General features: G+C 29.8%; 6 protein-coding genes across 7 annotated transcripts; all 6 read left to right on the forward strand.

The window, feature by feature from the left end:
• The first annotated feature begins 2,944 nt into the window (after nucleotides 1-2,944).
• On the forward strand, nucleotides 2,945-3,770 carry LOC130663209 (speckle-type POZ protein B-like). Its single transcript, XM_057462329.1, has 2 exons — nucleotides 2,945-2,963; nucleotides 3,076-3,770. Exons 1-2 carry the CDS (start codon nucleotides 2,945-2,947, stop codon nucleotides 3,768-3,770), a joined length of 714 nt encoding a protein of 237 aa, XP_057318312.1.
• Nucleotides 3,771-13,632: 9,862 nt separating this feature from the next.
• LOC130663763 (speckle-type POZ protein B-like) lies at nucleotides 13,633-14,796 on the forward strand. Its single transcript, XM_057463202.1, has 2 exons — nucleotides 13,633-14,608; nucleotides 14,681-14,796. The coding sequence occupies exons 1-2, from the start codon at nucleotides 14,053-14,055 to the stop codon at nucleotides 14,698-14,700; spliced, it is 576 nt and encodes a 191-aa protein (XP_057319185.1). The 5' UTR covers nucleotides 13,633-14,052; the 3' UTR covers nucleotides 14,701-14,796.
• Nucleotides 14,797-17,880: 3,084 nt separating this feature from the next.
• On the forward strand, nucleotides 17,881-19,657 carry LOC130663171 (speckle-type POZ protein B-like). Its single transcript, XM_057462288.1, has 2 exons — nucleotides 17,881-19,111; nucleotides 19,183-19,657. Exons 1-2 carry the CDS (start codon nucleotides 18,091-18,093, stop codon nucleotides 19,224-19,226), a joined length of 1,065 nt encoding a protein of 354 aa, XP_057318271.1. The 5' UTR covers nucleotides 17,881-18,090; the 3' UTR covers nucleotides 19,227-19,657.
• Nucleotides 19,658-20,319: 662 nt separating this feature from the next.
• On the forward strand, nucleotides 20,320-22,162 carry LOC130663312 (speckle-type POZ protein-like). Its single transcript, XM_057462456.1, has 2 exons — nucleotides 20,320-21,709; nucleotides 21,787-22,162. Exon 1 carries the CDS (start codon nucleotides 20,691-20,693, stop codon nucleotides 21,705-21,707), a length of 1,017 nt encoding a protein of 338 aa, XP_057318439.1. The 5' UTR covers nucleotides 20,320-20,690; the 3' UTR covers nucleotides 21,708-21,709; nucleotides 21,787-22,162.
• A 301-nt stretch (nucleotides 22,163-22,463) lies between these two features.
• Nucleotides 22,464-24,736, forward strand: LOC130662934 (speckle-type POZ protein B-like). Of its 2 annotated transcripts, XM_057461915.1 has the most exons (3): nucleotides 22,465-22,964; nucleotides 23,048-24,058; nucleotides 24,127-24,736. In XM_057461915.1, exons 2-3 carry the CDS (start codon nucleotides 23,218-23,220, stop codon nucleotides 24,144-24,146), a joined length of 861 nt encoding a protein of 286 aa, XP_057317898.1. In that variant the 5' UTR covers nucleotides 22,465-22,964; nucleotides 23,048-23,217; the 3' UTR covers nucleotides 24,147-24,736. The 2 variants fall into 2 exon arrangements, with proteins under 2 accessions (XP_057317897.1, XP_057317898.1); XM_057461914.1 differs by having other exon boundaries at nucleotides 22,464-24,058.
• A 506-nt stretch (nucleotides 24,737-25,242) lies between these two features.
• On the forward strand, nucleotides 25,243-27,162 carry LOC130662935 (speckle-type POZ protein B-like). Its single transcript, XM_057461916.1, has 2 exons — nucleotides 25,243-26,675; nucleotides 26,741-27,162. Exons 1-2 carry the CDS (start codon nucleotides 25,652-25,654, stop codon nucleotides 26,758-26,760), a joined length of 1,044 nt encoding a protein of 347 aa, XP_057317899.1. The 5' UTR covers nucleotides 25,243-25,651; the 3' UTR covers nucleotides 26,761-27,162.
• The last annotated feature ends 345 nt before the right edge of the window (nucleotides 27,163-27,507 follow it).

Raw genomic sequence — 27,507 nt, forward strand, 5'->3', positions numbered from 1 at the left:
ATCAGTAGCACCGTGATTAATATTTTGTCAGCATGTAAGTATATTATAATAATAATAAAATTTTGATAAATATATACTCAACTAATTATAAACTAAATTTAATTAAAAAAATTAAGTTTCAAGTATTTGTTGTTGCCGAACAATATGGAAATTTTATGTAATTCCTATTCCCAAAAGCACAAGGTAATTTATAAATGGAAAATTCATGACATAATACCATTTATTGAGTCTACTAAAACCAATAAAAAGAAGGTAAAAGTTAACTCATCAGGAGACACGGTTGTGTCTCGCGCCAAGTACACGTTCAAAGACACGTATATGTGTGAAGTGTCATGGCGCGAGCCTAACGTGTATCTATACCGTAGACATAGTCGTTTTTGGCTCTTTTTAGCTCTCATTTTTAAAAACTTTTTTAAAATAATATATTTTCAGAAAATTCCTTCTCTATTCGAAAGATGATTGATTGTTCGTCTTAAAATTATAAAACTTTATTCATTTTAGTTATGAGAACTAATTTAAATAATGAAATTAGGCCAGCATATACTATAGCACCCTCAATTTAGACACTTTTATAAATTTTTTCATGCAAAAAGGGCACTGCCAGAGAATAAAAAGTTGTAAGAAATGCCATGATTCAGTAAAACATTGAAATTTTTTTATAGCAATGGTTCATTTTTGCGCCACCAGCGGTGCTTCAGTCTGTATTTTTTACTATAGTTTCATTGAGTTATATAGAAATTCTGATATAAAATTCAAACAATCCGTACTTAAATTATCGATATCATATCAGGAGATGACGATCAATAGAATGTAAGAACGTTTTAGATTTCAATGATACAAATAAATCCTTGTTAATGTCTAAGATGAATTTTTTTTATTCATTTCGTATTCAAAGTTTACTTTTATTTTTTAAATGTTTCCTGATTTTGCATACATATATAGATACATATACCACAGAAATATTATTTGTGGGTTGCTAAAAAGTATATTTTTTTTATTTTCTTACGTTCTATCTAGTTATATTCGCTAGGTGGTATCAAAATCGTATAATATTTAGCACGATGACAGATACAGATGCCCTAATAGCCACTTTAGCTTAAAATTGACGGTAATTTGATGTTGAAATTACCTGAAATTTGCTGCTCGAATTTAGCGTCAATTTGACAGTAAAAGTTGAAAAGAAAAATTTGCGGTTAATTTTTCCTCAATTTAAAGGTAAATTGTTACTACAAAAAAAAAGTCGGTAATGTTCGTTCTTACCATTGCTGAAGATAAGCGAATTTGTACATAAAAATGTTTACATGATGGTAAAATACTTTACAATTTTTCAAGTCAATAAATTGATGTAAAAATTCGCCTGAAAATTGATGATAAATTTTTTCTAGTTAACTTTTGAAGTAAATTTGCATTATAATTCGGGCAGTAAATTTACGTCAAATTGTATAGCAGGTTGTATATAAGTTGTCGTTAAATACGGAAAAGTCCGAAGTTGACGGACATTTGACGAAAAATTCAAGGACACTTTTGTAAGTAAACTTTTGTCAAAGCAAACTGTGCTACATGGAGACTTCAGAAGTCTCCATGCTGTGCTATAAGGGAAGTTTCCTCATGTTATGTCCTCAGTGGTCTCAAGTGCCTCTACCTATTAATTAATTAGTGAACTTGAAAAACATGAATAGGCGTGCATTTAACTTCCATTTGAAATTTTCATATTGAAATCTTACAACATTTATTGCATCTTATCAATAATTAGTCGATAATTTAAATAATAAATCAATGTATTACATACTTATTAAATTATCTATTTAGATTATAAGAAAGTTGGAATAAATAGATAAATAAATCATTATATTCGGAAAAATATAAACCTAGTTTGAGTGGTTTTGGAATGTTTCCTATCACCCGATACCTAAAACCTAAATAACACGCATAAAAATCATGAGTAGACCCTTTTTTAGTTTGAATCCATTGAGATTCTGAAAAAAATGCATTCCATTGAGTCAGAGTGGCGGGAGGATAAGTAGTTAGCACCATATGCTAGTTGTAATAGGTGGTAGGTGCTGAGAGGTTGAACTACTAAGCCATTTGATGTTTTAAATTACTGACAGAAAAGTCCGACGTTGTCGGATATATTTGACGTTAACTTTATAGGGAACTGTCGTTAAACAATTGCAGCTCTTTGTCTTATAACAATAAATTAATCAGGTTATGATATCTAGCAGTACAAAATTACTACAATTGTTAACAAACAATTTTATTGTTTCTACAAGATAAGACTATAAATAATATAGGCTCACTTGACTTGAATTATAAATCGATTTCTAATATAGAGTGTATATTAAAATCATTAACAATCAACACGACAAAAAAAAGACAAATCCTACCAAAAACAGATTCTCTGTATAAGATCGCGCCAAGTACACGTTTAAAATTTTTTACAATTAAGAAAAGATTCTTTTTACAAAAAAAATAAATCAAATCGAAAAAATACCAAGTACCTCATCTAATTCAACATCATAAAAAACATTTTCATAGAATTGAAAAAAAAAATTTCAATGTACTTGGTGTGCCTATAAACTGGAAAAAAAAGAAAATTCGATTTTATTAGAAAATAATTTATATGCGAAATCAATTCTAGAAATTAATTTTGCTTGAATAAATTTAGTAATGCACACCAAGTACATTGAAATTTCTTTTTTCAATTTTTTTTTCAATTCTATGAAAATGTTTTTTATGATTTTGAATTATATGAGGTACTTGGTATTTTTTCGATTTGAGTTATTTTTTTTGTAAAAAGAATCTTTTCTTAATTGTAAAAAATTTTAAACGTGTACTTGGCGCGATTTTATACAGAGAATCTGTTTTTGGTAGGATCTGACTTTCTCATAAATGGCAGAACTGAAAATTCATGGTGTTTACACTTGCGCCCATTGAGAGATAGGAAATGGATATCACTATACTTGGTACGAAATAATAGGAGACATAAAGAAAGAGTAAGTTGGATAATATTTCTTTTAGACTGAAAAAATAAGAGAAAATTTGAAAGAATTTTCTACAAAAGTTACGACTTAAAAGATGGATGGGATGTTACAAAATATCTAGAAATAAAACAGTTACTGAAGAACAAAGATGATCTTTTACCAAATAATACTTTAACCATATGTGTTGATCTAACTGTTTATGACGATCATGAATCATTTGCTGGTGGAAATTCGTTGCAAATACCACAGCTTAAAATAACTGATGATCTTAAAGAACTCTATGATACCAAAATGAACAGTGACGTTATTTTAGTTGTGGGTAATGAAAAATTTAAAGCTCACAAGCTCATACTGTCAACTCGAAGTCCTGTATTTTCCGCAATGTTCACCCATGAGATGAAGGAAAATAGAGAGAGTGAAGTTACTATACCTGATATAGATCCGGAAATTTTCAATAAAATGTTGGAGTTTATTTATACCGACGAGATAAATAATTTGGATGCAGATGCTGCGTATTTGTTAGAAGCTGCAGATAAATATCAATTGCTGAACCTTAAAAGTTTATGCGAAGAATCGTTATCTAAATCATGCAGCATTGATAATGCAATTAAACTGATGATTTTAGCAGATCTGCATAATGCTAATCAATTGCTGGAGTTTATTTTTGAATTTATGATAAAAAATATCAAAGATATTACTAAAACTCCAGAGTACGAAGTATTAGAAATAACTAAACCATTGTTATTATTAAAATTAATCAAGAAAATAGCAAACTTAAATGAAAATTAATGGTATATTACTTTTTATCTATTTTATTTATTTATTTATTTATTTACGTTAAAAACCACTTTAGTTTTTTGTTTTCTTTTAGCTTCAACGAATGAATAATACTTGGTACATTAGGAGTTATTACCGGAAAAGACTCGGTTCTAGAGAGGACAAGATTTGATTGTATTATTTATAAACTAATTTACTTATTTTGTAAAATTAATTTACTTATTTTGTAAATGTAATCATTTTAATTTTTAAAAAATCAAACTTCAACATATAATTATACTTTTCCTGATTAAAAGAAACGATTTACAATGTTAAACTTCCATAAGAAGATCGATTCAAAAGTATTCAAAGTATTCAAAAGCATTAAAACGTATTTAAAATTTTTTTTTTCTAATCGTTTCAAATCGTATCTTTTATGAGGACTGGCTGTTTCTAAATATACTGTTTTTAAATTGATGATGATAGTATAAATTACTGTACAGATATTTTATTAATTTTTTCTATACTAAGTAAAAATGTTTAAAAAAATATCACGTATTCTTTATTTAATTACAACTATCCCAATATTTGATGCCACTCAAATACGTACCTATATATAAAATTAGCATCGATACCTCATAATCATTCACGAAAATGAACAGTAAATAATAGTTTAAATTTTGTTGTATAGTTTTTTAATAATTGTCGTCATACAACATATCGCGTGGGTGAAAAACAAATAAATGTGCAAGAAAATAATAAGGAGTAAAAGTAATTAGTTTTGATTTATTTGGAATTTGAATATTCAAATAAATTTTTATATATTGGGTAATAGTTTAGTTTAACTCAAAGTAAGTCCATAAAATCATCAATTATTTTTACCAATAACACTAACTGGGACAGAATTTTACATTTATTTTAAATTTATATGAGTAATAAGTTAAATTACTCACCAGCAGAATTATTTTGAATTTAAGTTGACTTCTTTCGTGATAAAAAAAAGAAATTTAACTTATATCCAACGTAAAGGTTGTAATTCTTCACCACGGCCACTCGCCAAAAAAATAATTAATTATCCTTAGAGTTAATATAAGGTAAGGTACCCGATCAGGGAACTAGTACCCGATCACTCGTGTAGATGTATATATATTAGACTGGGCCAAAAAAATTGACTATTTGTAAGCTACCCGTTCCTGAATATCGAGCCTTTTGCTCGATAGGCATCTTGAGGCCTGTAGCCTCTGACGTCAGGAGCTACCCCCGGCCTGTGACAAGGCTCACCCCCACTAGAGAAGGGCGAGTTGGACATTGAGGCTGACGAAGAAGAGGCATTCCGACGGGGCCCTCCGAGAGGACCCAACGTGACGTCATCTAGCTACTCTTTCTCCCTGTCCCTTATTATACTACTTATTGTTTACTGTTCATATTATACGATTAGTTGTCGGGTTAATAATGTTTAATTGTTAAATAAATATTTGGTTCTATCTACTAGCAAGTGAAATATATTAAAGTGTCCTTCTTACATATCAGAAGTGGGATTGGAAACCCGGGTGCCAGTATAAAGTGCAGTGTGGTTACAATAAGTTAATAATAAAGTACACTGAGAGAAAAAAGTGCATATTTTCAAGTAAAAATACTTGATTCAAGTATTTTAGATACTTAAATAGTACCGATGTAGTTATTTTACAGAAAATATCATTAGATCACATCCAGGGAAAGTTCAATTCGTTATGGTAAGTGCCATTCCGTGGCACAATGGATCCTGTGTACTACGATGGGAAGCAGCGATAAGTCAACAAATAAGTTCAAATTACATCTGAATACATCCTCGCAATATGTGCAACTCCTGCAAGTACAGAAGTTATGACGGGAATAGCCATGATTATTATTGACGAGTACATCATCTGAATCTTCACATCATCATGAAAGCAGTAGCAGGGATTGATGAAAATTGTTGAACTCATCGCTAAAGTAAACTGTATACAGACAGTACAATGACTACATAAATGTAGTGTATCATTGAACAGAAGTTCAGTGTCACGAGCTGGTGAAACTATTATTGCTCAGGTTGCAATGGGACACCGAGTGTCATTGGGTTTGTTAACTTCACAAGTTTGGTAATGTAGAAAAATATATCTTATTAATGACTTGCATGTTGAGTTAGTGTACTGGGACAGATTATCAAAAACGCAGTAATGTAATACTTGCTAGATATCTAAGTAACGCATATAACAAAATCAAGAGAATAGTTATATAATTTGTATTATTGTTAAAATAAATAAATGTCAACGAAAATAAATGAAGTACAACGTTGAAACCGAGGAAAATAATAAACGAATAGAAAAATACATAACCGACCTTCATAAGACATGCCCAGGTATCTAAATGGCCAGGTAGTAAGCCGAGACGTACTGTAACCATAATCGGTGTTGCCGCATTAACATCATTAGATCGGTAGAAATCACAAACATAAGTTTATTAAATATAAATCATCAGTAAGCTTTAACGCGTTGACTCTTCAATATTTAAAAATGAGATGATCAATTATTTTTGAAAATACGAATTCAGTAATATAATCAAATACATTCAGTCAGAATTTATGTATGCGTTATCTATATGAATTTTACAGTAATAAACCTAAGTTACAAACACATTGGTTATTAAAGAATTTCTGAAAATAGTAGGCTTGAGGTAAGCAAAATATGTTGAGAACAATATACAGAAGTTGAAGGTTGAGATCGGGTTTAGTAGTAATATAACAACCCAAAAATGTTAAACTGCACATGTTTAGTATTTGAATTCTTCTTGACGCTAGTCGTTTTAAGATTCTGGTAAAAGCTTGTCCTTAAATTCTGCGTTGAAAATAAATGTCACTATTAAAGTAACGAGTAAAACTTATGTTCATAGAGAATTCACATAATGCGGGTTATAGTAAAATATAAAAACTTAGGTACACATAACAAATGGCTTCAAGGCCATAGTACAAAGATTTTTACTAAATTAAGAATTCTCGAATACAATCGTTCGTTCAGTCCGCATCTTACAAGGACCCTAATTTTTATTGCTTTATGACGGTACGAGAGAAAGTTGACTAGAGACCAGATGTTAAAAAACTGAGGATTATGAAAAACCCAAAACTACAAGTCCTAGTCAGAAATGCATTTGTCCTTTCCAAAGATTTTATATTATTCATGTAAATATGCCAATATTTTCAATGCTTGACAATATTAATGAAAGGAAAAATAAATTGAGTATTAATTTTAAGTCTTTTACTAATTGAGTGTTTATACAAATAATCTTCACGATAAATAAATTATTCTTGAACTGGCTCAAATATTTAACAAAACTTCAACTAGTAATTAAACAATACTTTCGACACAAAATATTAAATTCAACCTTAAACATTGATCGGTACAAACACACCAATCATTAGTTATTAAAATTATAATTTAAATACATTGTAATACTCGTAAGTCAGAAGAATAGATAGTTTCCGAAAACTAACCGAGTTAATAACGAGTCGATTGAAATGACTGGGTTAATTGTGTCAATTAAATTAGCTTATCGTATTGACCGAAAAATTCGGGAGGAAGATAACTGGTTAATCATGAAGCGCTACAATTCTTCTAGATACTTGTAAATTGAAATTAGCCGCAAATTAAGTATATTTCTGAAGAAATACATTAACATATGGTATCAGTAATAAATGCATAAGTCAAACATTAAAATTGTCATTAACTTGAAGATACTGCTTTAGAAATTATTATTACAAGTTGTACTGTACAATCTGTTTTATAACAATTGATTGATAAATGGATAAAAATGGAATGGTTGATCGCACATGATAGAATTTGTGATGAAACTCCATGTATTGAATATTAATAATTAAGGATTTCATGATAGTTGCAAAATAATAGTTGTAATTCTTCTGGAATAAATAGTTACTGTAGACTAGAATTTCATTGGGATTGTACTGCTATTGGAATCAGTTAGTAGGAGCTCACTGGGTTAGTCTTTAGAAGGTTGCGTACAATACTTATGGGTTTAGTTATATACCAGTCACATGATGTGTATCATTTTACTGCATAGTTAACTTAGTTCAGCGTTGAATACATTAAGTACCTTGACAATTGCTTATTGAAAAAAAGTTATGTTTGACTTAATATTTTCTTAAGTAAATTGGGTGTATCGTAAATTTTAAAGAGTTGAAATTAATTCGGCGGTATTCAACTATAATTGAAGGTGGAGTTGCCACCATTGTCTTACGGACATGTAGCAGGTGCCAAAGTAAAAGATTAATCGTTGACTCTTATTCCTGCAGAAAACTAGGAATTGATAGTTACTGTACTAACTATAACGTTAAATCTAAATAAAATAAATGTTTAGCGATAACGATGGTTACGATTAACAAAACATTCCCAAGTACGCTGGCTCGTATCAAGTCATTAGCATTCTCGACGATGAGATTCATACGTCGTCGGGGACATTGTTGTTTCAGGTGGAACGTTGATTCGAACTGTCAGCCTCAGTCAAGTTCGAAAACAATTTGGAAGGATTGTCGCAATTACAATCTTACTTGGTGTGCAATGGCGTAAGATACAGCAAAGGATTATTACTTTGCTTAGAACTACTTCTCTGACCAGCCTCAGGGATTGTAAGAGGATCTTACTTCAATTAACAGTAGTTCTAGGAGGTTCGCCTACACACGGACTTACGGTATCATGGGTGATCACCAAGTCCTGATAGCACAGTGATCAGCAACCCAGAAAGAAATTCTGATGGTGAGATACTTAAGTCATTGAGAGCTTTAAGTTGTTTCAGGTAGAATATTCATTCACATCATGGAAGTTGACAGCTCAACTTCAAGGATGCGCAGATAGGATTGTCACAACAATAATCCTATCTGGTGTGAAATTGTGTGGAATATTGCAAAACAAAGCTAACTTGCGTGAGGCTACTGTATTAAACAAATTAGAAGACTGCAGATGGTTTTGGTGCAGTAAACGGCAGTATTCGGAGGCACGCGACGAATGGATTCGTGGGATTACATAGAAGCACCGAGTGGTCAGTAATCCAGAAAATCGTTAATTCCAAGGGAGATCATACCCCAGATGAGGATCAACTACACTAAGGCGGGTACCTTGGCGTGGAAATATCGGACCATACTTGCTCTGATATCAGAATGACTTCGAGAATTGCGAAACATCGTGAGGACGATTTGCGCCGGTTGGCGGTGATTCTCGAAGACTTAAGGCCTACCTAGAACTGCGAAAAGTCGTAAGATACGACCTGCACCGGTTGGTGGTGGTTCTAGAGAGGCAAGGTTACACTAGAATTGCGAAAAGTCGTGGAGTACGACCTGCACCGGTTGGTGGTGATTCTAGATGCAGAATAAGACGTTGACAGAACTGCGAAGGGTCGTCCATACGATCACACCGGTTGGTGGTGGTTCTGGAAACGGAAAGGGGCCTCTAGGACTGCGTCTCTAGAGGCTGAACTATCGGAAGAACTGCGAAAAGTCACACTTTGTGTGACCTGCACCGGTTGGTGGTGGTTCTGACGAGAGTAACAAGGCACTCGAACTGCGAAAAGTCGTAAAGTACGACCTGCACCGGTTGGTGGTGGTTTGAGTTGCGAGGCCCGAGGCTGACAGAACTGCGAAGGGTCATGGATCCGACCACACCGGTTGGTGGTGGTTCTGGAGGCTGGCAGAACTGCGAAGGATCGTGAATACGATCACACCGGTTGGTGGTGGTTATGAGGGCGGACAGTCATCTCGAGTTGCGAAACGTCGTGAGATACGACCTGCACCGGTTGGTGGTGGCTCGGGTGACTGTAGTTTTGATGATCTGGCAACATGATAACGTTGCCAAGGTCAGCAAGACGAACGCATGGTGCTACTCGGAAAACGTCGAGTAGCCACTTATGACTTAAGCATGTTGCATTAAATTAGGACAGTTGGGCTGCACCCACAGCTGTCTATCCGCATGTTATGTTTACTAGGAGCAAAAATTATTAATAATTTCTATTGATATAGAGTTTTATTTATATGTTATGAATGCAGATAATGTTTTATCCAGTTTTTACGGAAGAAGTGGCAGCATGATATTGCATGATAAATTACACTGAAATAATACTAATAAGGTATGAATTAATTTTCTAGATTAAAGGTAAAAACGGAGTTGAGGCGCAGTGATGAAAACACTTGGAGCTTCAACTGACTATTTGCCGCGAGGACGCGACCATCATCAGGACGGCCGACTGTAAGCTACCCGTTCCTGAATATCGAGCCTATTGCTCGATAGGCATCTTGAGGCCTGTAGCCTCTGACGTCAGGAGCTACCCCCGGCCTGTGACAAGGCTCACCCCCACTAGAGAAGGGCGAGTTGGACATTGAGGCTGACGAAGAAGAGGCATTCCGACGGGGCCCTCCGAGAGGACCCAACGTGACGTCATCTAGCTACTCTTTCTCCCTGTCCCTTATTATACTACTTATTGTTTACTGTTCATATTATACGATTAGTTGTCGGGTTAATAATGTTTAATTGTTAAATAAATATTTGGTTCTATCTACTAGCAAGTGAAATATATTAAAGTGTCCTTCTTACATATTTTTATTTTTTTTTCGATACTGTGAAAATATTATTTCTGATGACCAAAAAAAATTATTGTGCAAGTTTAAGCCCTTAATTTTGATATTAAGAGGTGTATCTTTATGACTATTAGTTTTTTGACAGAAATTTCATTTTTTATCCAAAACTCGTTAAACATATTGAATCCCCTACAAAAAATCTCTCTCAGTAAATTCACGTAAAACGAGCCGTTTCCTCGTAACCGTGCCTTAAACATTGATTTGTTTTTTAAATTCTTTGTTTCTATTTTGGATTTTTGTAACTACTAGAAATATTAAAATTTTTTTTAGTCAAATTACATATTCTTGAAAGAAATTTAATGTTCTACAAAAAAGGTTTCTCAACGTTTTTTGCTAAATTCATTTCTTCAAAAGGTATTCAAGGTTGAAGTTGAGTTGAAACGACTTTAATAACCTGAATAATTTTCGAAGGAGTGAATTTAACAAAAAATATTAAGAAGCCTTTTTTGTAGAGCATTAAATTTTCTTCAAGAATATGTAATTTGACTAAAAAAAATTTTAATATTTCTAGTAGTTACAAAAATCCAAAATAGAAACAAAGAATTTAAAAAACAAATCAATGTTTAAGGCACGGTTACAAGGAAACGGCTCGTTTTACGTGAATTTACTAAAAGAGATTTTTTGTAGGGGATTCAAATTCCTTTAAGAATATACATTGCTCAAATTTTTCAGATAGATGTTTAACGAGTTTGGGTAAAAAATGAAATTTCTGTCAAAAAACTAATAGTTGCAACAATACACCTCACGGAGAGAAAAAAATAGTTATAATTCCTATGTAGAATGGTAACCATTACTATGTTACATAGAAACGAGGATTTTTTAACGTCGAGAGTCAGCGGGCAGAGTAATCCCCCCCATTCTAAATAGTAACGGTGGCTATGCTAGCATAGGACTGATTACCATTTTACATTGACGAGAGAACTATGTAAATGGACATGACTACAATGTTACCTAGTAACGTTTACGATGTTTTATTTATTTCATTTTTAGTAGATAAGGTTATGACAAAACAAATAACTCAGGTTACTATAAATAGAATGTGACGTTTGCTACGTAAATATTAAAATCATTGGGTGTTTGATGTCGCAACACTGAGATCTCTAACGAAAAACAACCCTGGGACCCAGATCTCTCGGATGTCCCACTTATGGTGAAAGCATTAGAGAGATTTGGTGGCGTCACGAAGTGAATGTCCAAGGGTAACCTACCCCATTTGGTACCATACATTCACTTTACCTTCTAAAACATCCCTTCCAGAGACTCAGGGTGCGCAGTAGACCCCTAAAATCTGTATATAAACTCCCGAGAATCTTCCCAAGACAGTCAGTCGCTCTCAGTTGTAACCAAGTAAAGACTGATCTCAGTAGTGCAAGCAAGTCTGTTCTACGCTCAAATAATACCATCATCGAGGTCTAATTGGCACAGAGAAGTTGATTCACCAAGCGAATTGAGCCCCATGGTGGCAGCAGCAACGCTCAACTTGTGAGTACCCTGCAATTGATTCGCTAATAAAAGAATTACGCTCAACTTGTGAGTACGTTCTTCGGTGATCAAAACACTGATCTGTACCCCATTTGGACTCTGTGGCGAATTAACGCTCCGTGTGAGTAGTATTTCCGCACACAACGCTCAACTTGTGAGTACGGTGCGGGAGTCGATTCGCTAAAAAGGAATTACGCTCAACTTGTGAGTACGTTCCGAATCGGATTCGAGTCGCGAATAGACTTGTTCATTGCAAGTGACTAGAAGATTCACGGGTCACACCCAAAAGGGGTAAGCAAACGCACTACTTAAAACCCTACCGCATTACTAACACTAGATTGTAACAGGAATTAATAAGCATTGTAAACACACTGGTAACAGAATATATTCTTCTCTTTCTCTAAAACAAGTTTCATCATTTCCACAAAACCTTTCACTTTCCCAAATCGTAGAGAATAAGACTTCTCGAGGTCTATCCGGCAGCCCACCTCTCTTTCATTCCTAATACCCTAATAGCCACGCAGGGTAAATAAATTGGGAACCCGGTAGAATTCGCATCCGCTCGGCGAATTACTATCAAACTAATCACGTCCATCTAGGTAGGCAAATAAAATACTAATCATAATAAGCGCGAGTTACGACACATGTATGCAACCACCCTCGATACTGAGTACGTTGCTTTAATATATTTTTAACGTCTAAATTGACGCGTATTAATTAAACGGGAACAAGGTAGCCCGCTATTTTCTTTGATTTCTTTATTGTGCATCGATAACCGCGAATTATCTAATTTAAGTATTAAAATACCCACCCCGGACGTGACAAGAACAAGTCACAGGCTGTCGAAAAAAAAATCTAACGTCCATCGCTATTTCAAAAGCCTGTGACTTGTTCCAAAATAAAACAAATGGCAATTTTTTTTTTCATTTTCTTTGTTTTCAGGCCTAGTTTTTGAAAAAAAATTATAATAAAATTATTTATGTATCTACAATTTTTTTTTCACTTTTTTGAAAAAAATCCAAATTTTTTTAAGAATAACCACTATCAATGAATTTATGCGTCTCAATTCTTCAAAGTCGGACGTCATCTATAAATCCTCAAAAATTTCCAGACTGATGTTTAGCAAAATTAGCCCAACTAGGCAAAAATTTTTTTTTCAATTGATAAAAAAAATAGAAGGAATAGTCGGTCCACTCTAGGATTGGCAGGAAAAATTGCAGAGTTAAATGATGTTTTTTTTGAGAAAATAAAAAAAAAAATAAATAATGACGAACATTAAGAAAATCACGGTTTTTTTCAAAAAAACTGAAAATTTCATAGAGTTTATCATCATAAAATTTTTTTGTATTTTTTTTTGAAAAGTACATTCAATGACAAAAATTTTGAAAAAAAACACGTCCCGATTAGTCAATTCTTGAAGAAGTTATAGCTATTTAATAAAATAAAAGCCTTATTTTTGAAAAACTCATAACTTTTTTTGGGTTGGGTAAAAAAATTTGAAAACTTTCTGAAAAATGATTTTAATAGGGTATAAAAGGAAAAAAAATTTTCAGTCAAATCGAAAGGGGTCGGGGTCAAAAGTGGTCGATTTGGCGTGGAATGCCCCATATATTATTATAATACTAAACTATTGATAATTAAATATAAGCAAATAATTCTAAAATAAATTTAATTGGAAGAATTGAGTTCCAAGTATTTGCGTTGTTGTTAAATAAGATGGAAATTTTAGGTTATTCCCACGGCCAACAGCATCAAGTGATTTATAAATGGGAAGTTAATGAAATAACATCATTCATTGAGTCTGCTAAAAACGAGGAAGAGACAGTAGAGCTTAACTCATCAAACTTTGCTACTAATGATAAGACTAAAAATTCATGGTATTTACAACTGAGTCTATCAAAAGAAAAGGAATGGGTATCACTATTCCTGCAACGCAATAATGGGAAAAATAAAGTAAGAACAGAGATTTCACTATTTCTATGAAACAGCAGAAATGATAAAAAATTTCAAAAAACTGCCTTCATAACTTACGACTTGAATAAATCGTACGGAACGGAACATTTTCTTGAAATAAAAGAGTTACTGAAAAAGAAAGATGATCTTATACCAAAAAACACCTTAACTGTATGTGCTAAACTAACTGTTTATGACGATTATAAATCAATTACTACTGATTATCCGATGCGAAAACGACAGCGTAAAATAACTGATGATCTTAAAAAACTCTATAATAGTCAGATAAACAGTGACGTTACTTTCATTGTGGGTAATGAAAAATTCAAAGCTCACAAGATCATACTGTCAGCTCGCAGCCCTGTATTTTCCGCAATGTTCACCCATAAAATGAAGGAAAACAGAGACAACAAAGTTGCAATACCTGATATAGAACCTAAAATTTTTAATAAACTGTTGGAGTTTATTTATACTGACGAAATAAATGATTTAGATATGGATGCTGTGAGTTTATTGGAAGCTGCAGATAAATATCAATTGTTAACACTAAAAAGTTTATGCGAAAAATCGTTATCTAAGTCCGTCAGTATTGATAATGCGATTGCATTGATGATTTTAGCAGATCTGCATAATGCTAATCAATTATTCGAACGTGTGCTTGAATTAATAATAAAAAATAACGAAGATGTCATTGATACTCCAGAGTATAAAATATTAGAAGAATCTAAACCACTGTTATTAACGAAATTAATTAAAAAACAAGTGACTTTGATAAAGAATAATGGTACGTAATATTATTTTTTTTAATTTTAATTATTTGTTTATTTGCAATTCAATTAACTCGTTTTTTTTATAGCTTCAAAAGATGAGAAATAATTGGGATGTTGTTCACTAAGTACTTAATTAATTAGAGAACGGCTTTTGAGCAGAATATTTACCTACAATATTTGGGTTTTATGATTTGAAAACGATACATACTTACTTTGCAAATCTAATAATAATTATTTTTAGAAAGTAAGATTTAAATAGATTCGATAGTTACTGTTTCTTAATATACTATTTCTAGATTATCAACTTAAATATTCATGACTATAAAAATATTTTTTAATACTAAGTACAAATTAGTTTATATAAATTAACATTATTTTTCTAAATTACTGTCAAATGTAAGCGTAAGAAATCGTCAGTGAAATGAATCCTTTCGAATACTTTCTATACCCCAAGGTATTCATTTTGACACAAAATGAATACTTTTCAATCCCAAAATAATAAAAGAATTTCTGAACTTCCGAGGAATTGAAAAAGATTCAAATGAATTGATATTTTTAATCTTTCTGAATCCTTCTCAATACCTAAATAATCCGAAATTTCGGATCAAGTGTGGGATTGAAAAAGATTGAAATGAATTGAAATTTTTGAATCTTTCTGAATCCTTCTCAATACCTAAATAATCCGATATTTCGATCAAGTGTGGGATTGAAAAAGATTGAAATGAATTGAAATTCTTGAATCTTTCTGAATCCTTCTCAATACCTAAATAATTTCACATTTCGGGTCATGAGTGGGATTGAAAAAGATTGAAATGAATTGAAATTTTTGAATCTTTCCGAATCCTTCTCAACACCTAAATAATCCGATATTTCGATCAAGTGTGGGATTGAAAAAGATTGAAATGAATTGAAAATTTTGAATCTTTCTGAATCCTTCTCAATACCTGAATTCTTATCATTACTTTCGAATTCCACTTTGGAATTGGAAAGTATTCAAACGATCGAAATTTTAATTCCATTCAATACTTTCCAAAACCGCCGAGGGATTGAAAAGAATTGAGATAATTTTCAATACTTTTCAATTCAATTTTTTAATCAGGGGACGATTGTAAACTTATAGAAATTTTTGTACTTTCATATCTTCTTTCTAATAAATATTTTTTAAGAACTGATTACATTGTTTAAAAACATATTACGTAATACTTATTTACTTCTTATTATCTCAATATTTTATGCCAATTAAATGCGTACATCTTAAAATTAGCATCATTACCTTATAATTATTCACGACAATAAACAGAAAATAATTGTTTGCTTTTCTTCGTATAGTTTTCTAATAATTGTCATTGAATATCGCGTGGGTGAAAAAAGAATTAATGTGTGAAAAAATAATAAGGAGCAAGGTAAAAGCCCCTATATACCCGCTCTCTTTTCATTGGAGTGAGATTAAATCACTTAATATAAATTAATAAATTAAATGAAAAGCCATATTTTTTTTATAGTTATGTCATGAAGTTTCGAGTATTAGAATAAAATTTTTGTTTGAAGAATAATGTTGATAATTATTACTAATTTTTCAAATAAGGTCCTTGAGTGTACCCATAGTTACCCACTAAAAGTTGTGATGTACCATTACTCGATCAACACATGGCCCTATAGTCGCTCAAAGACACAATATCAATTAAACTATGATGAGTTTATTGATTTCGAAAATAATTTATGAATTATACTACTTTATTCTTTCATAATATAAATTTTCATGAATGTAAAAAATGTATTTAATAAGATATAGTTATAACAATTCTTAAAAAATTTGACGTAACAAAAATTTAATCTAACGAATGAACGTTAAAGTAAAAAATGCCCGGCTAAGCGCGATTTTGAAAACAGTCATTTACATTAAATTTATAATCTATTATAAAATAATTTGATACATCATATTTCAATATATTTAGATTCAAAAATAATTGTTTTTCAATAATAATATTTTCAGTTGTTATGTTTTTTTTTTATAATAATTATATCAAAATGCCTTAAACAGTTAAAGTGAGCGACTAATGGTACTGAGCGGGTATAGGGGCTTTTACTTTAATTACTAAAAAATCTTGTTTATTGCACGACTCGTTCGTGCTTTACGATCGAAAAATTTTTTTTCGCCTCACTTCGGTAACTAATCAATTATTATACCCTTGTTAGTTTACGGAATTAAGATGGTTTGCATACTATTTTGAAGAAAATTTAATGGAGATTAATTCCATACTTTTCGAAAATTTATTTAGTTGAATAAAAACGGAAAAAACATCAAAAATAGTTTTAAAAAATTTCCTGTCCGTTAAGTATGAAACCCGTATACACGATAACTTGCGAAAAAATGCAGTAATTGAATCAAATTTTTTTTAAAAAAATTCTTTGAAATAATTGTAGGTCTCCTATTGCAAATGGCTAGGTAACTCAGTGTCGTTTAATTACAATTAATAAAAGAATAAAAAAGGCTGTATAACTATATATCTATATATCTATGTAAAACTAACATGGATGGTGATATATCTATACATTATACGGACATTTATTCCGCTAGGGGCGCTTGTGCATTACCGTCCTAGAACAGCTGTTTTTTTTGCTAATTGGTAGGCCTGAATTTTTTTTCAATTCAATTTTTTTTTATTTTTGTTTTCATTTACGTTTATTTTTTTTTTGTTATTAATCGAGATATTTTGAATAAGTTCTTTTATAATTATAAAAAAATAATAACATAATAAAAAACAAGACAAGTTTTAATGAAAGAGAATTGTATATATTTTAAATTTATTCGCACTTCCCGCCATTTTTTTTATTGTTATTTATTATTTCATAATATATGAGCATTACGAGTCGTGCACTTTTGGATTTTCCAAATTTTTTTAAATATTTTTTTAAAAATTACTATTCAATGTGTTTTTATTATTAAACAATTAGGAAAATTAATTTAATGTAATTTAAAAATCGCGCGTTGTCTTTCATTACCATTAAAAGATGGCACTGACGTTAACTTAGTGAGGCTGACGCTGAAGTGCAGACGAATTTTGCGATAAGTATGACAGCTCGTCGGTGGAGAACGTAAATTTCCTAGAAATTCGGACATTCAATGCTCCTACCCCTTCAAAGAGTAAACTACGCACGCATGCGTTGTTACATCTACATGAATGAATTCTGTATATGTATACATGGTATACAAATGTGTGGTATTCGATGAGAGACAGCATCTCCGGTAGTGGGAATCAGGATTGAGGGGAAATCCAAACCTCCAGCCCTAATGGAATTCGGCTTTAAGTTACGATGTTATGAAGTCAAAAGTCGACATATTTTTTCTCAGTAGTTAGTCATACAGAGTTATTAATATTGTATCAGTGTATATTGTTATGATACTAAACTATTGATGAATAAATAAACTTAAATAGTTCTAAAATAAATTTAATTAAAAGAATTGAGTTTCAAGTATTTGTTAGTGTTCAACAGAATGGAAATTTTAAGTTGTTCCTATTTCCGAAAGCATCAAGTAATTTATAAATGGAAAATTGATGAAATAATTCCATTTATTGAGCCTACTGAAAGCTGTGATGAAGGGATAGTGACGCTCGACTCACCTAACTTTACCACAAGTGGCAAAAATAAAATTTCATGGTACTTAAAACTGCTATTGAGAGAAAAGGGATGGATATCAATCCTTTTGTGTCGAAAAGATGAGAATGATGAAGTAAAAATAAAGGTGTCAGTATTTATGTTAGACAGCAAAAATGAAAGAAAATTTATTCAAACTAACGATGAACATCGTGATTTTGAAGAAGTCGGGAAATTTCTGAAATTTCTTGAAATACAACAGTTATTGAAAAATAAAGATGATTTTTTACCAAATAATACCTTAACTGTAGGTGTTAAACTAAGTATTTATGACAATTATGAATCATTTACTTTTGAATATCCATTGCAAACACCACAGCGTCAAATGACTGATGATTTTAAAAAACTCTATAATAGTCAGATAAACAGTGACGTTACTTTCATTGTGGGTAATGAAAAATTCAAAGCTCACAAGATCATACTGTCAGCTCGCAGCCCTGTATTTTCCGCAATGTTCACCCATAAAATGAAGGAAAACAGAGACAGCAAAGTTGCAATACCTGATATAGAACCTAAAATTTTTAGTAAACTGTTGGAGTTTATTTATACTGACGAAATAAATGATTTAAATATGGATGCTGTGAGTTTATTGGAAGCTGCAGATAAATATCAATTGTTAACACTAAAAAGTTTATGCGAAAAATCGTTATCTGAGTCCGTCAGTATTGATAATGCGATTGCATTGATGATTTTAGCAGATCTGCATAATGCTAATCAATTATTCGAACGTGTGCTTGAATTAATAATAAAAAATATCGAAGATGTCATTGATACTCCAGAGTATAAAATATTAGAAGAATCTAAACCACTGTTATTATCAGAATTATTTAAAAAACTAGCGACTTCGATAAAGAATGATGGTACATAATTTTTTTTTTATATTTCATTTATTTATTTATTCGCAATTCAATTAACTCATTTTGTTTTATAGCTTCAAAAGATGAAAAAAAAATTGGGATATTGTTTACTAAGTAGTCAATTAATTAGAGAACGACATTTGAGCAGAAAATTGACCTAAAATATTTGGGTTTTATGATTTGAAAACGACGAATTCTTATTTTGCAAATCTAATAATTATTATTCTTAAAAAGTAAGATTTAAATAGATCAGATATTTACTGTTTCTGAATATACTATTTCTAGATTATCAACTTAAATATTCATTACTTATATATATATTTTTTAATACTAAGTTCAAATTAATTTATATAAATTAACATTATTTTTTAAAATTATTGTCAAATGTAAGCGTAAGAAATTCGTCAGTGGCGATTGTGAACTCGTATAAATTTTTGTACTTTAAAATCTTCTTTCTAATCAATATTTTTTAAAAACTAATCAAATTATTTAAAAACATATTATGTATTATTTATTTAATTACAACTACCTTAATATTTAATGTACAATTTTTGTACTTTCAGCTCTTCTTTCTAATAAATATTTTTTAAAAACTAATTAAATTGTTTGAAAACATATTACGTATTACTTATTAACTTTATATTATCTTAATAATTAATACAAATTCAATACGTGTAGCGTAAAATTAGCATCAATACCTTATAATTATTCACGACAATAAACAGAATATAACAGTTTACGTTTCTTCGTATAGTTTTCTAATAATTGTTGTCATTAAACATCGCGTGAGTAAAAAACAAATTAATGTGGGAAAAACTAATTGATAAAATTAATTTGAATTGGAATATTCAAATAAATTTTTTATGGCTTATTGTTAAAAAATTTATTTTTAAACATATACTTTTGTTTATATATATTGATTATGTAATAGTTCGTTTAAAGTCAAAGTAAACACAAATTCATAAATAATTTTCACTTCTAACTTTATATTAACTGGTACAGAGTTTTTCATTTATTTTAAATTTATGTGTTTAAAAAATAAATTATTTACCTGTAAAAATATTTTCAATTTCAATTGACTTTTGAGTGATGCAAAAATTAAAAAAATCAACTTACATTCAATGTAAAAGTAGTAAATGTTCACCATTAACACTCGCTAAAAAAAATTAATCATCCTTAGAAGTTATATACTAATAAAAATTAAAACATGATTAACGTTTCGGTAATGAGTATTTTCAAAATTAGTGTTTAATTCATTTTTATTATTGGATGTAATTATTAAAATTGATTCGCTGTGATTCAAAAATCGCGCTGCATTTTGTTGCCATCAAAAGATGGTGCTAACATTGAATACTAAAGTAAAATAAAAAAGATAAATAAGGCTTCAGACGCTTAGGTTATAAAGTATCAAAAGTTATTATATTTTTCATCTCAGTGATTTATAATCAGTAACACCGTAATTGATATTTTATTAATATATATTATTATAATATTAAACTATTGATAAATATATACTCAACTAAGTTTCAAATAAATTTAATTTAAAAAATTAAGTTTCAAGTATTTTTTGTTTTTGAACAAAATGAAAATTTTATGTGACTCCTATCCCGAAAAGCACATAGTAATTTATGAATGGAAGATTCATGAAATATTACCATTTATTGAGTCTACTAAAAACGATAAAGGTCCAGTAGAGCTTAACTCATCAAACTTTACTGTAAATGACAAGGCTGAAAATTTATGGTATTTACAACTGAGTCTATCAGAAGAAAAGGAATGGATATCACTGTTCTTGCGTCGTAATGGAAAAAATAAAGTAAGAATAGAGTGTTTACTATTTTTTTTAGACAGCAAAAATAAAAAAGAATTTATATCAAATTCCTACATAAGTTACGACTCGAATGATGCGTTCGGAGAGGAACGATTTCTTGAAATAAAAGAGTTACTGGAAAAGAAAGATGATCTTATACCAAATAACACCTTAACTGTAGGTGTTGAGATGACTGTTTTTGACGATTACAGATCATTTACTAGTGATTATCCGTTGCAAAAACGACAGCGTAAAATAGCTGATGCTCTGAAAAAACTCTTTGATACCAAAATAAACAGTGACGTTATTTTCGTTGTGGGTAATGAAAAATTTAAAGCTCACAAGCTCATACTGTCCACTCGTAGTCCTGTATTTTTCGCAATGTTCACCCATGAGATGAAGGGAAAAAAAGACAGTGAAGTTGATATACCTGATATAGATCCGGAAATTTTCAATAAAATGCTGGAGTTTATTTATACCGACGAGATAAATAATTTGGATGCAGATGCTGCGTATTTGTTAGAAGCTGCAGATAAATATCAATTGCTGAACCTTAAAAGTTTATGCGAAGAATCATTATCTAAATCATGCAGCATTGATAATGCAATTAAACTGATGATTTTAGCAGATCTGCATAATGCTAATCAATTGCTGGAATTTATTTGTAAATTTATGATAAGAAATCTCAAAGATGTGGTTAAAACTTCAGAGTATGAAGTATTAGAAATAACTAAACCATTGTTATTATTAAAATTATTAAGAAAACAAGCAGACTTGAACGAAAATTAATGGTACATTACTTTCTTATCTATTTTATTCATTAACTTATTTATGTTACAAATCAGTTTAGTTTTTTGTTTTCTTTTAGCTTCAATAAATTAAAAATACTTGGTATATTAGGAGCTATTACCGGAAAGGACTTGGTTAATGAGAGGACAAGATTGGAGTGGAATGACATTAAAAATTTGATATTTTATTTCAAAGAGGATTAATACTTGTTTTGTAAATATAATAATTTTCATTTTTAAAAAATATACTTAATATACTGTCATTAAATTAACAATAGGAGTAGACATTATGGTGTGAATAGCTTTTAATTTTTTCCACCACTAAGTAAAAATTAGTTTATATAAAGTAACACTAGTTTATTTGTAGTTTGTACAAAAGTAAAGATTTGTGTACTTTCGAATCTTTTTGTTTTGAAAAATATTTTTTAAAATTTAATTAAATTCTTTGAAAACGTATTACGCATTATTTATTTAATTACAACTATCCAAATATATCATACAAATTAAATACGTACATCATAAAATTAACATCGATACCTTATAATTATTTACGAAAATTAACAGAAAATGATAATTGATATTTTTTCGAATAGTTTTCTAATAATTGTTGTCATTAAACATCGCGCGGATAGAAAACAAATTAATGTTCTAAAAATAAGGAGTGAATTTATGAGTTTACATTTATTTTGGATTAGAATATTCAAATAAATTTTTGAATAGCCAATTGTTAAAATATTTATCTCTATACATATACTTTTGTTGATATATATATTTTGTAATAGTTTTTTAAAGTCAAAGTAAACGCATAAAATCAAAAATAATTTTTACCTCTAACTTTATATTAACTGGGACAGAATTTTTATGTATTTTAAATTTATGTGTAATAAAATTATTGCGATAAGTCTGACAGCTCGTCGCTGGAGAGTGGAAATTTTCTGTATATTCGGACATTCAATGCTCCTTCTCCTTCAAAGAGTAAACTACACACGCATGCGTCATACATCTACATGAATGAATTCTGTGTATATATATATATACAGGGTATACAAATGTGTGGTATTCGATAGAAGACAGCATCTCTCGTAGTGGGAATTAAGATTGAGGGGAAATCCAAACCTCCAGACCTAATGGAATTCGGCTTTAACTTATGATGTTATGAAGTCAAAAGTCGAAATATGTTTTCTCAGTCGATAGTTATACAGTAATTAATATTATATCAGTGTATATTGTTATGATACTAAACTATTGATAAATAAATGTACGTAAATAATTCTAAAAAAATAAATTTCATAAAAAGATTAAGTTTCAAGTATTTGTTGTTTGACAAAATGGAAATTTTAGGTTATTCCCATTCCCAAAAGCATCAAGTAATTTATAAATGGAAAATTGATGAAATAATTCCATTTATTGAGTCTATTGTAAGCAGTAATAAAGAGAAAGTGAAGCTCGACTCATCTACCTTTACGACAAATGGCAAAAATGAAATTTCATGGCATTTACAGCTGCAACTAATGAGAGAAAAGGGTTGGATATCACTATTCGTGATACGAAATAATGGGGAAGATGAAGTAAGAATTAAGTTTTCACTATTTATGTTAGACAGTAAAAATGAACGAAAATTTATTGTAACTTTCTGCCAAAATAATGATTTTAAAAATGGACGAGGATGGGTAAAGTTTCTTGAAATCAAACAGTTATTGGAAAATAAAGATGATTTTTTACCGAATGAAACTCTTACTGTATGTGTTGAACTAACTGTTTATGATGATTATGAATCACATACTACTGAATATCCATTGCAAACACCACAGCGTCAAATGACTGATGATTTTAAAGAACTCTATAATAATCAGATAAACTGTGACGTTACTTTCGTTGTGGGTAATGAAAAATTCAAAGCTCACAAGATCATACTGTCAGCTCGCAGCCCTGTATTTTCCGCAATGTTCACACATAAAATGAAGGAAAATAGAGACAACGAAGTTGCAATACCTGACATAGAACCTGAAATTTTCAATAAACTGTTGGAGTTTATTTATACCGATGACATAAAGAATTTAGATATGGATGCTGCGAGTTTATTTGAAGCTGCAGATAAATATCAACTGTTGAAACTAAAAAGTTTATGCGAAGTATCATTGTCTAAGTCGGCCAGTATTGATAATGCAATTAAACTGATGATTTTAGCAGATCTGCATAATGCTAATCAATTGTTAGAATATGTGCTTGTATTCATAATAAAGAATATCGGAAATGTCATTGAAACTTCAGAGTACAAAGCATTAGAAGAAACTAAACCAGTCCTATTTTCAAAATTAATGAAAAGATTAGTAACTTCAATAAAGATTAATGGTATATTATTTTTTTTATGTAACTTATTTTTTATTTGCAATTCAATTAACTCATTTTTTTTTTTTCAGATTCAACAGATGAAAAATAATTGGGATATTGTCCACAAAGTATTCAATTAATTAGAGAACGGTATTTGAGCAGAATGTTTACCTAAAATTTTTGAGTTTTATGATTAGAAAACGACGAATACTTATTTTGCAAATCTAATAAGAACTATTTTTAGAAAGTAAGGTGTAAATAAATTAGATATTTACTGTTTCTAAATATACTATTTCTAGATAATCAATTCCAATATTCATTACTAAATAAAAATTTTTTAATCCTAAGAACAAATTAGTTTATAAAAATTAACAATATTTTTTAAAATTATTGTCAAATGTAAGCGTAAGAAATTCGTCAAAGACAATTGTGAACTTGTAGAAATTTTTTTACGTCCATATCTTCTTTCTAATAAATTTTTTCTAAAATCTAATTAAATTCTTCGAAAACATATAACGTATTACTTATTTACTCCTTATTATCTCAATATTTAATGCCAATTGAATGCGTACATCATAAAATTAACATCGATACCTTATAATTATTCACGAAAATGAACAGAAAATGATAGTTGATATTTTTTGAGTAAAAGATATTAGTTTAAATTAATTTTGAATTGGAGACTTCAAATAAATTTTTGTATGGCTAATTATTATAAATTTATCTCTAAACATATACGTTTGTTTATATCTATTGTGTAACAGTTTACTTATAAAGTCAAAATAAATCCATAAAATCATAAATAATTTTCACCTCTAACTTTATATCAAGGCTCGGCCGCACCTAACGAAATTTCGAATTTAAGAATTCTAATTATTTATTAAATAATTATCATAACAACAATTTTCTTAGTTTCCGATCAAGAGCAGAAAACAAACTTCCTCGGAAGATTTTCATCATCCTAGTCTCATAAATATTCAAAAAGTAATTAGAATTCTTAAATTCGAGATTCCGGTAGGTACGGCCGAGCCTTAACTGGGACAGAATTTTTCATTTATTTTAAATTTCCATGTGTAATAAAAATAAATTATTTACCTGTAAAAATATTTTTAATTTCAATTGACTTCTTAGTGATGCAAAAATTTAAAAAATCAACTTACATTCAATGTGAAGTTAGTAAATGTTGACCATGACCAATCGCTAAAAAAAATTAATCATCCTTAGAAGTAATATACTAGTAAAAATTATAAAATGGTTATTTTTTCTGTAATAAGTATTTTCAAAATTAATATTCAATTCATTTTTATTATTAGATATAATTATGAAAATTGATTTGTTGTACTTCAAAAATCGCGCTACATTTCGTTGCAATCAAAGATAGCGCTAACGTTGAATAGTCAATTGATATGAAAAAGATGAAGCTTCAGACAGTTAGGGCGCTTAAGTTATATAGTATCAAAAGTTGTGACATTTTTTATCTCAGTGATCTATAATCAGTAACACCGTGATTTATATTTTATTATAATAATACTAAACTATTGATATATTGATGATTTTGAAATACATTTAATTAAAAGGATTGGGTTTCAACTATTTGCATTGTTGTTAAATAATATGGAAATTTTAGGTTACTCCAATTCCCAAAAGCGGCGAGTTATTTATAAGTGGAAAATTAATGAAATAATTCCATTTATTGAATCTGCTGAAAACAGTGATGTAGAGATAATAAGACTGAACTCATCTAAATTTACCACAAATGAGAATAATGAAATTTCGTGGCATTTACAGTTGCAACTATTGAGAGTAAAGGGATGGATAACACTATTCTTGTTTCAAAATGATGGAGAAGAAGAAATAAGAATTAAGTTTACACTATTTATGTTAGACAGCAAAAATGAAAGACAGTTTGTCGAAACTGCCTGTGGAAATGGTGATTTTAAGAGTGGATGTGGATTTGACAAATTTCTTGAAATAAAAAAGTTATTGGAAAATAAAGATGATTTTTTACCAAATAATACATTAACTATAGGTGTTGAACTAACTGTTTACGAAGATTATGAATCACTTACTACTGAATATCCATTGCCAAAACGACAGCGTCAAATGACTGATGATTTTAAAGAACTCTATGATAGTAAAATAAACAGTGACGTTATTTTAGTTGTGGGTAACGAAAAATTCAAAGCTCACAAGATCATTCTGTCGGCTCGCAGTCCTGTATTTCTTGCAATGTTCACTCATGAAATGAAAGAAAAGAGAGACAACGAAGTTACTATACCTGATATAGAACCTGAAATTTTTAATAAACTGTTGGAGTTTATTTATACCGATGACATAAATAATTTAGATATGGATGCTGCGAGTTTATTGGAAGCCGCAAATAAATATCAATTGCTGAAACTAAAAAGTTTATGCGAAGAATCATTGTCTAAGTCGGCCAGTATTGATAATGCCATTAAACTTATGATTTTAGCAGATCTGCACAATGCTAATCAATTATTCGAACGTGTGCTTGAATTAATAATAAAAAATATCGAAGATGTCATTGAAACTCCAGAGTATAAAATATTAGAAACATCTCAACCACTGTTATTATCAAAATTAATTAAAAAATTAGCGACTTCAATGAAATTCAACGGTATTATATTTTTCTTTAAATTTATTTATATATTTGCAATTCAATTAACTCACTTTTTTTTATAGCTACAAAAGATGAAAAATAATTGAGATATTGTTCACTAAGCACTCAATTAATTAGAGAACGGAATTTGAGCAGAATATTTACCTCAAATATTTGGATTTTATGATTGGAAAACGATACATACTTATTTTGAAAATCTAATAATTTTTATTTTTAGAAAATAAAATTTAAATAGATTAGATATTTACTGTTTTTAAATATACTATTTTTAGATTATCAACTCGAATATTCATTACCATAAAAATATTTTTTAATCCTAAGTACAAATTAGTTTATATAAATAAACATTTTTTTTTAAATTATTGTCAAATGTAAGCGTATGAAATTGGTCAGTGACGATTGGGAACTTGTAGAAATTTTTTTACTTTTATATCTTCTTTATAATAAATTTTTTCTAAAAACTAATTAAATTGTACAAAAATATATAACGTGTTACTTATTTAATTCTTATTATCTCAATAATTAATACAAATTAAATACGAGTAGTATAAAATTAGCATCAATACCTTATAATTATTCACGACAAATAAACAGAAAATAACAGTTTACGTTTCTTCGTATATTTTTCTCATAATTGTTGTCATTAAGCATCGCGTGGGTAGAAAACAAATTGATGTGCGAAAAAATAATAAGAAGTAAATTTATAAATTTACATTTATTTTGGATTAGAATATTCAAATGAATTTTTGGATAGCTAATTCTTAAAAAATTCATCTCTAAACATATACTTTTGTTGATATATATTAATTATGTAATAGTTTTTTAGGCA

The sequence above is a fragment of the Microplitis mediator genome, chromosome 2 (genome assembly GCF_029852145.1).
Source record: "Microplitis mediator isolate UGA2020A chromosome 2, iyMicMedi2.1, whole genome shotgun sequence".
Taxonomy (NCBI): domain Eukaryota; kingdom Metazoa; phylum Arthropoda; class Insecta; order Hymenoptera; family Braconidae; genus Microplitis; species Microplitis mediator.

Excerpts from the sequence above, each read along its gene's own strand:
- LOC130663763 (XM_057463202.1), top strand. The coding sequence starts at position 14,053 with ATGCGAAAACGACAGCGTAAAATAACTGATGATCTTAAAAAACTCTAT. Across the intron at positions 14,609-14,680 it reads GACTTTGATAAAGAATAATG|CTTCAAAAGATGAGAAATAA; the intron begins GTACGTAATATT and ends TTTTTTTTATAG.
- LOC130663171 (XM_057462288.1), top strand. The coding sequence starts at position 18,091 with ATGGAAATTTTAAGTTGTTCCTATTTCCGAAAGCATCAAGTAATTTAT. Across the intron at positions 19,112-19,182 it reads GACTTCGATAAAGAATGATG|CTTCAAAAGATGAAAAAAAA; the intron begins GTACATAATTTT and ends TTTGTTTTATAG.
- LOC130663312 (XM_057462456.1), top strand. The coding sequence starts at position 20,691 with ATGAAAATTTTATGTGACTCCTATCCCGAAAAGCACATAGTAATTTAT.
- LOC130662934 (XM_057461914.1), top strand. The coding sequence starts at position 22,963 with ATGTACGTAAATAATTCTAAAAAAATAAATTTCATAAAAAGATTAAGT. Across the intron at positions 24,059-24,126 it reads AACTTCAATAAAGATTAATG|ATTCAACAGATGAAAAATAA; the intron begins GTATATTATTTT and ends TTTTTTTTTCAG.
- LOC130662935 (XM_057461916.1), top strand. The coding sequence starts at position 25,652 with ATGGAAATTTTAGGTTACTCCAATTCCCAAAAGCGGCGAGTTATTTAT. Across the intron at positions 26,676-26,740 it reads GACTTCAATGAAATTCAACG|CTACAAAAGATGAAAAATAA; the intron begins GTATTATATTTT and ends TTTTTTTTATAG.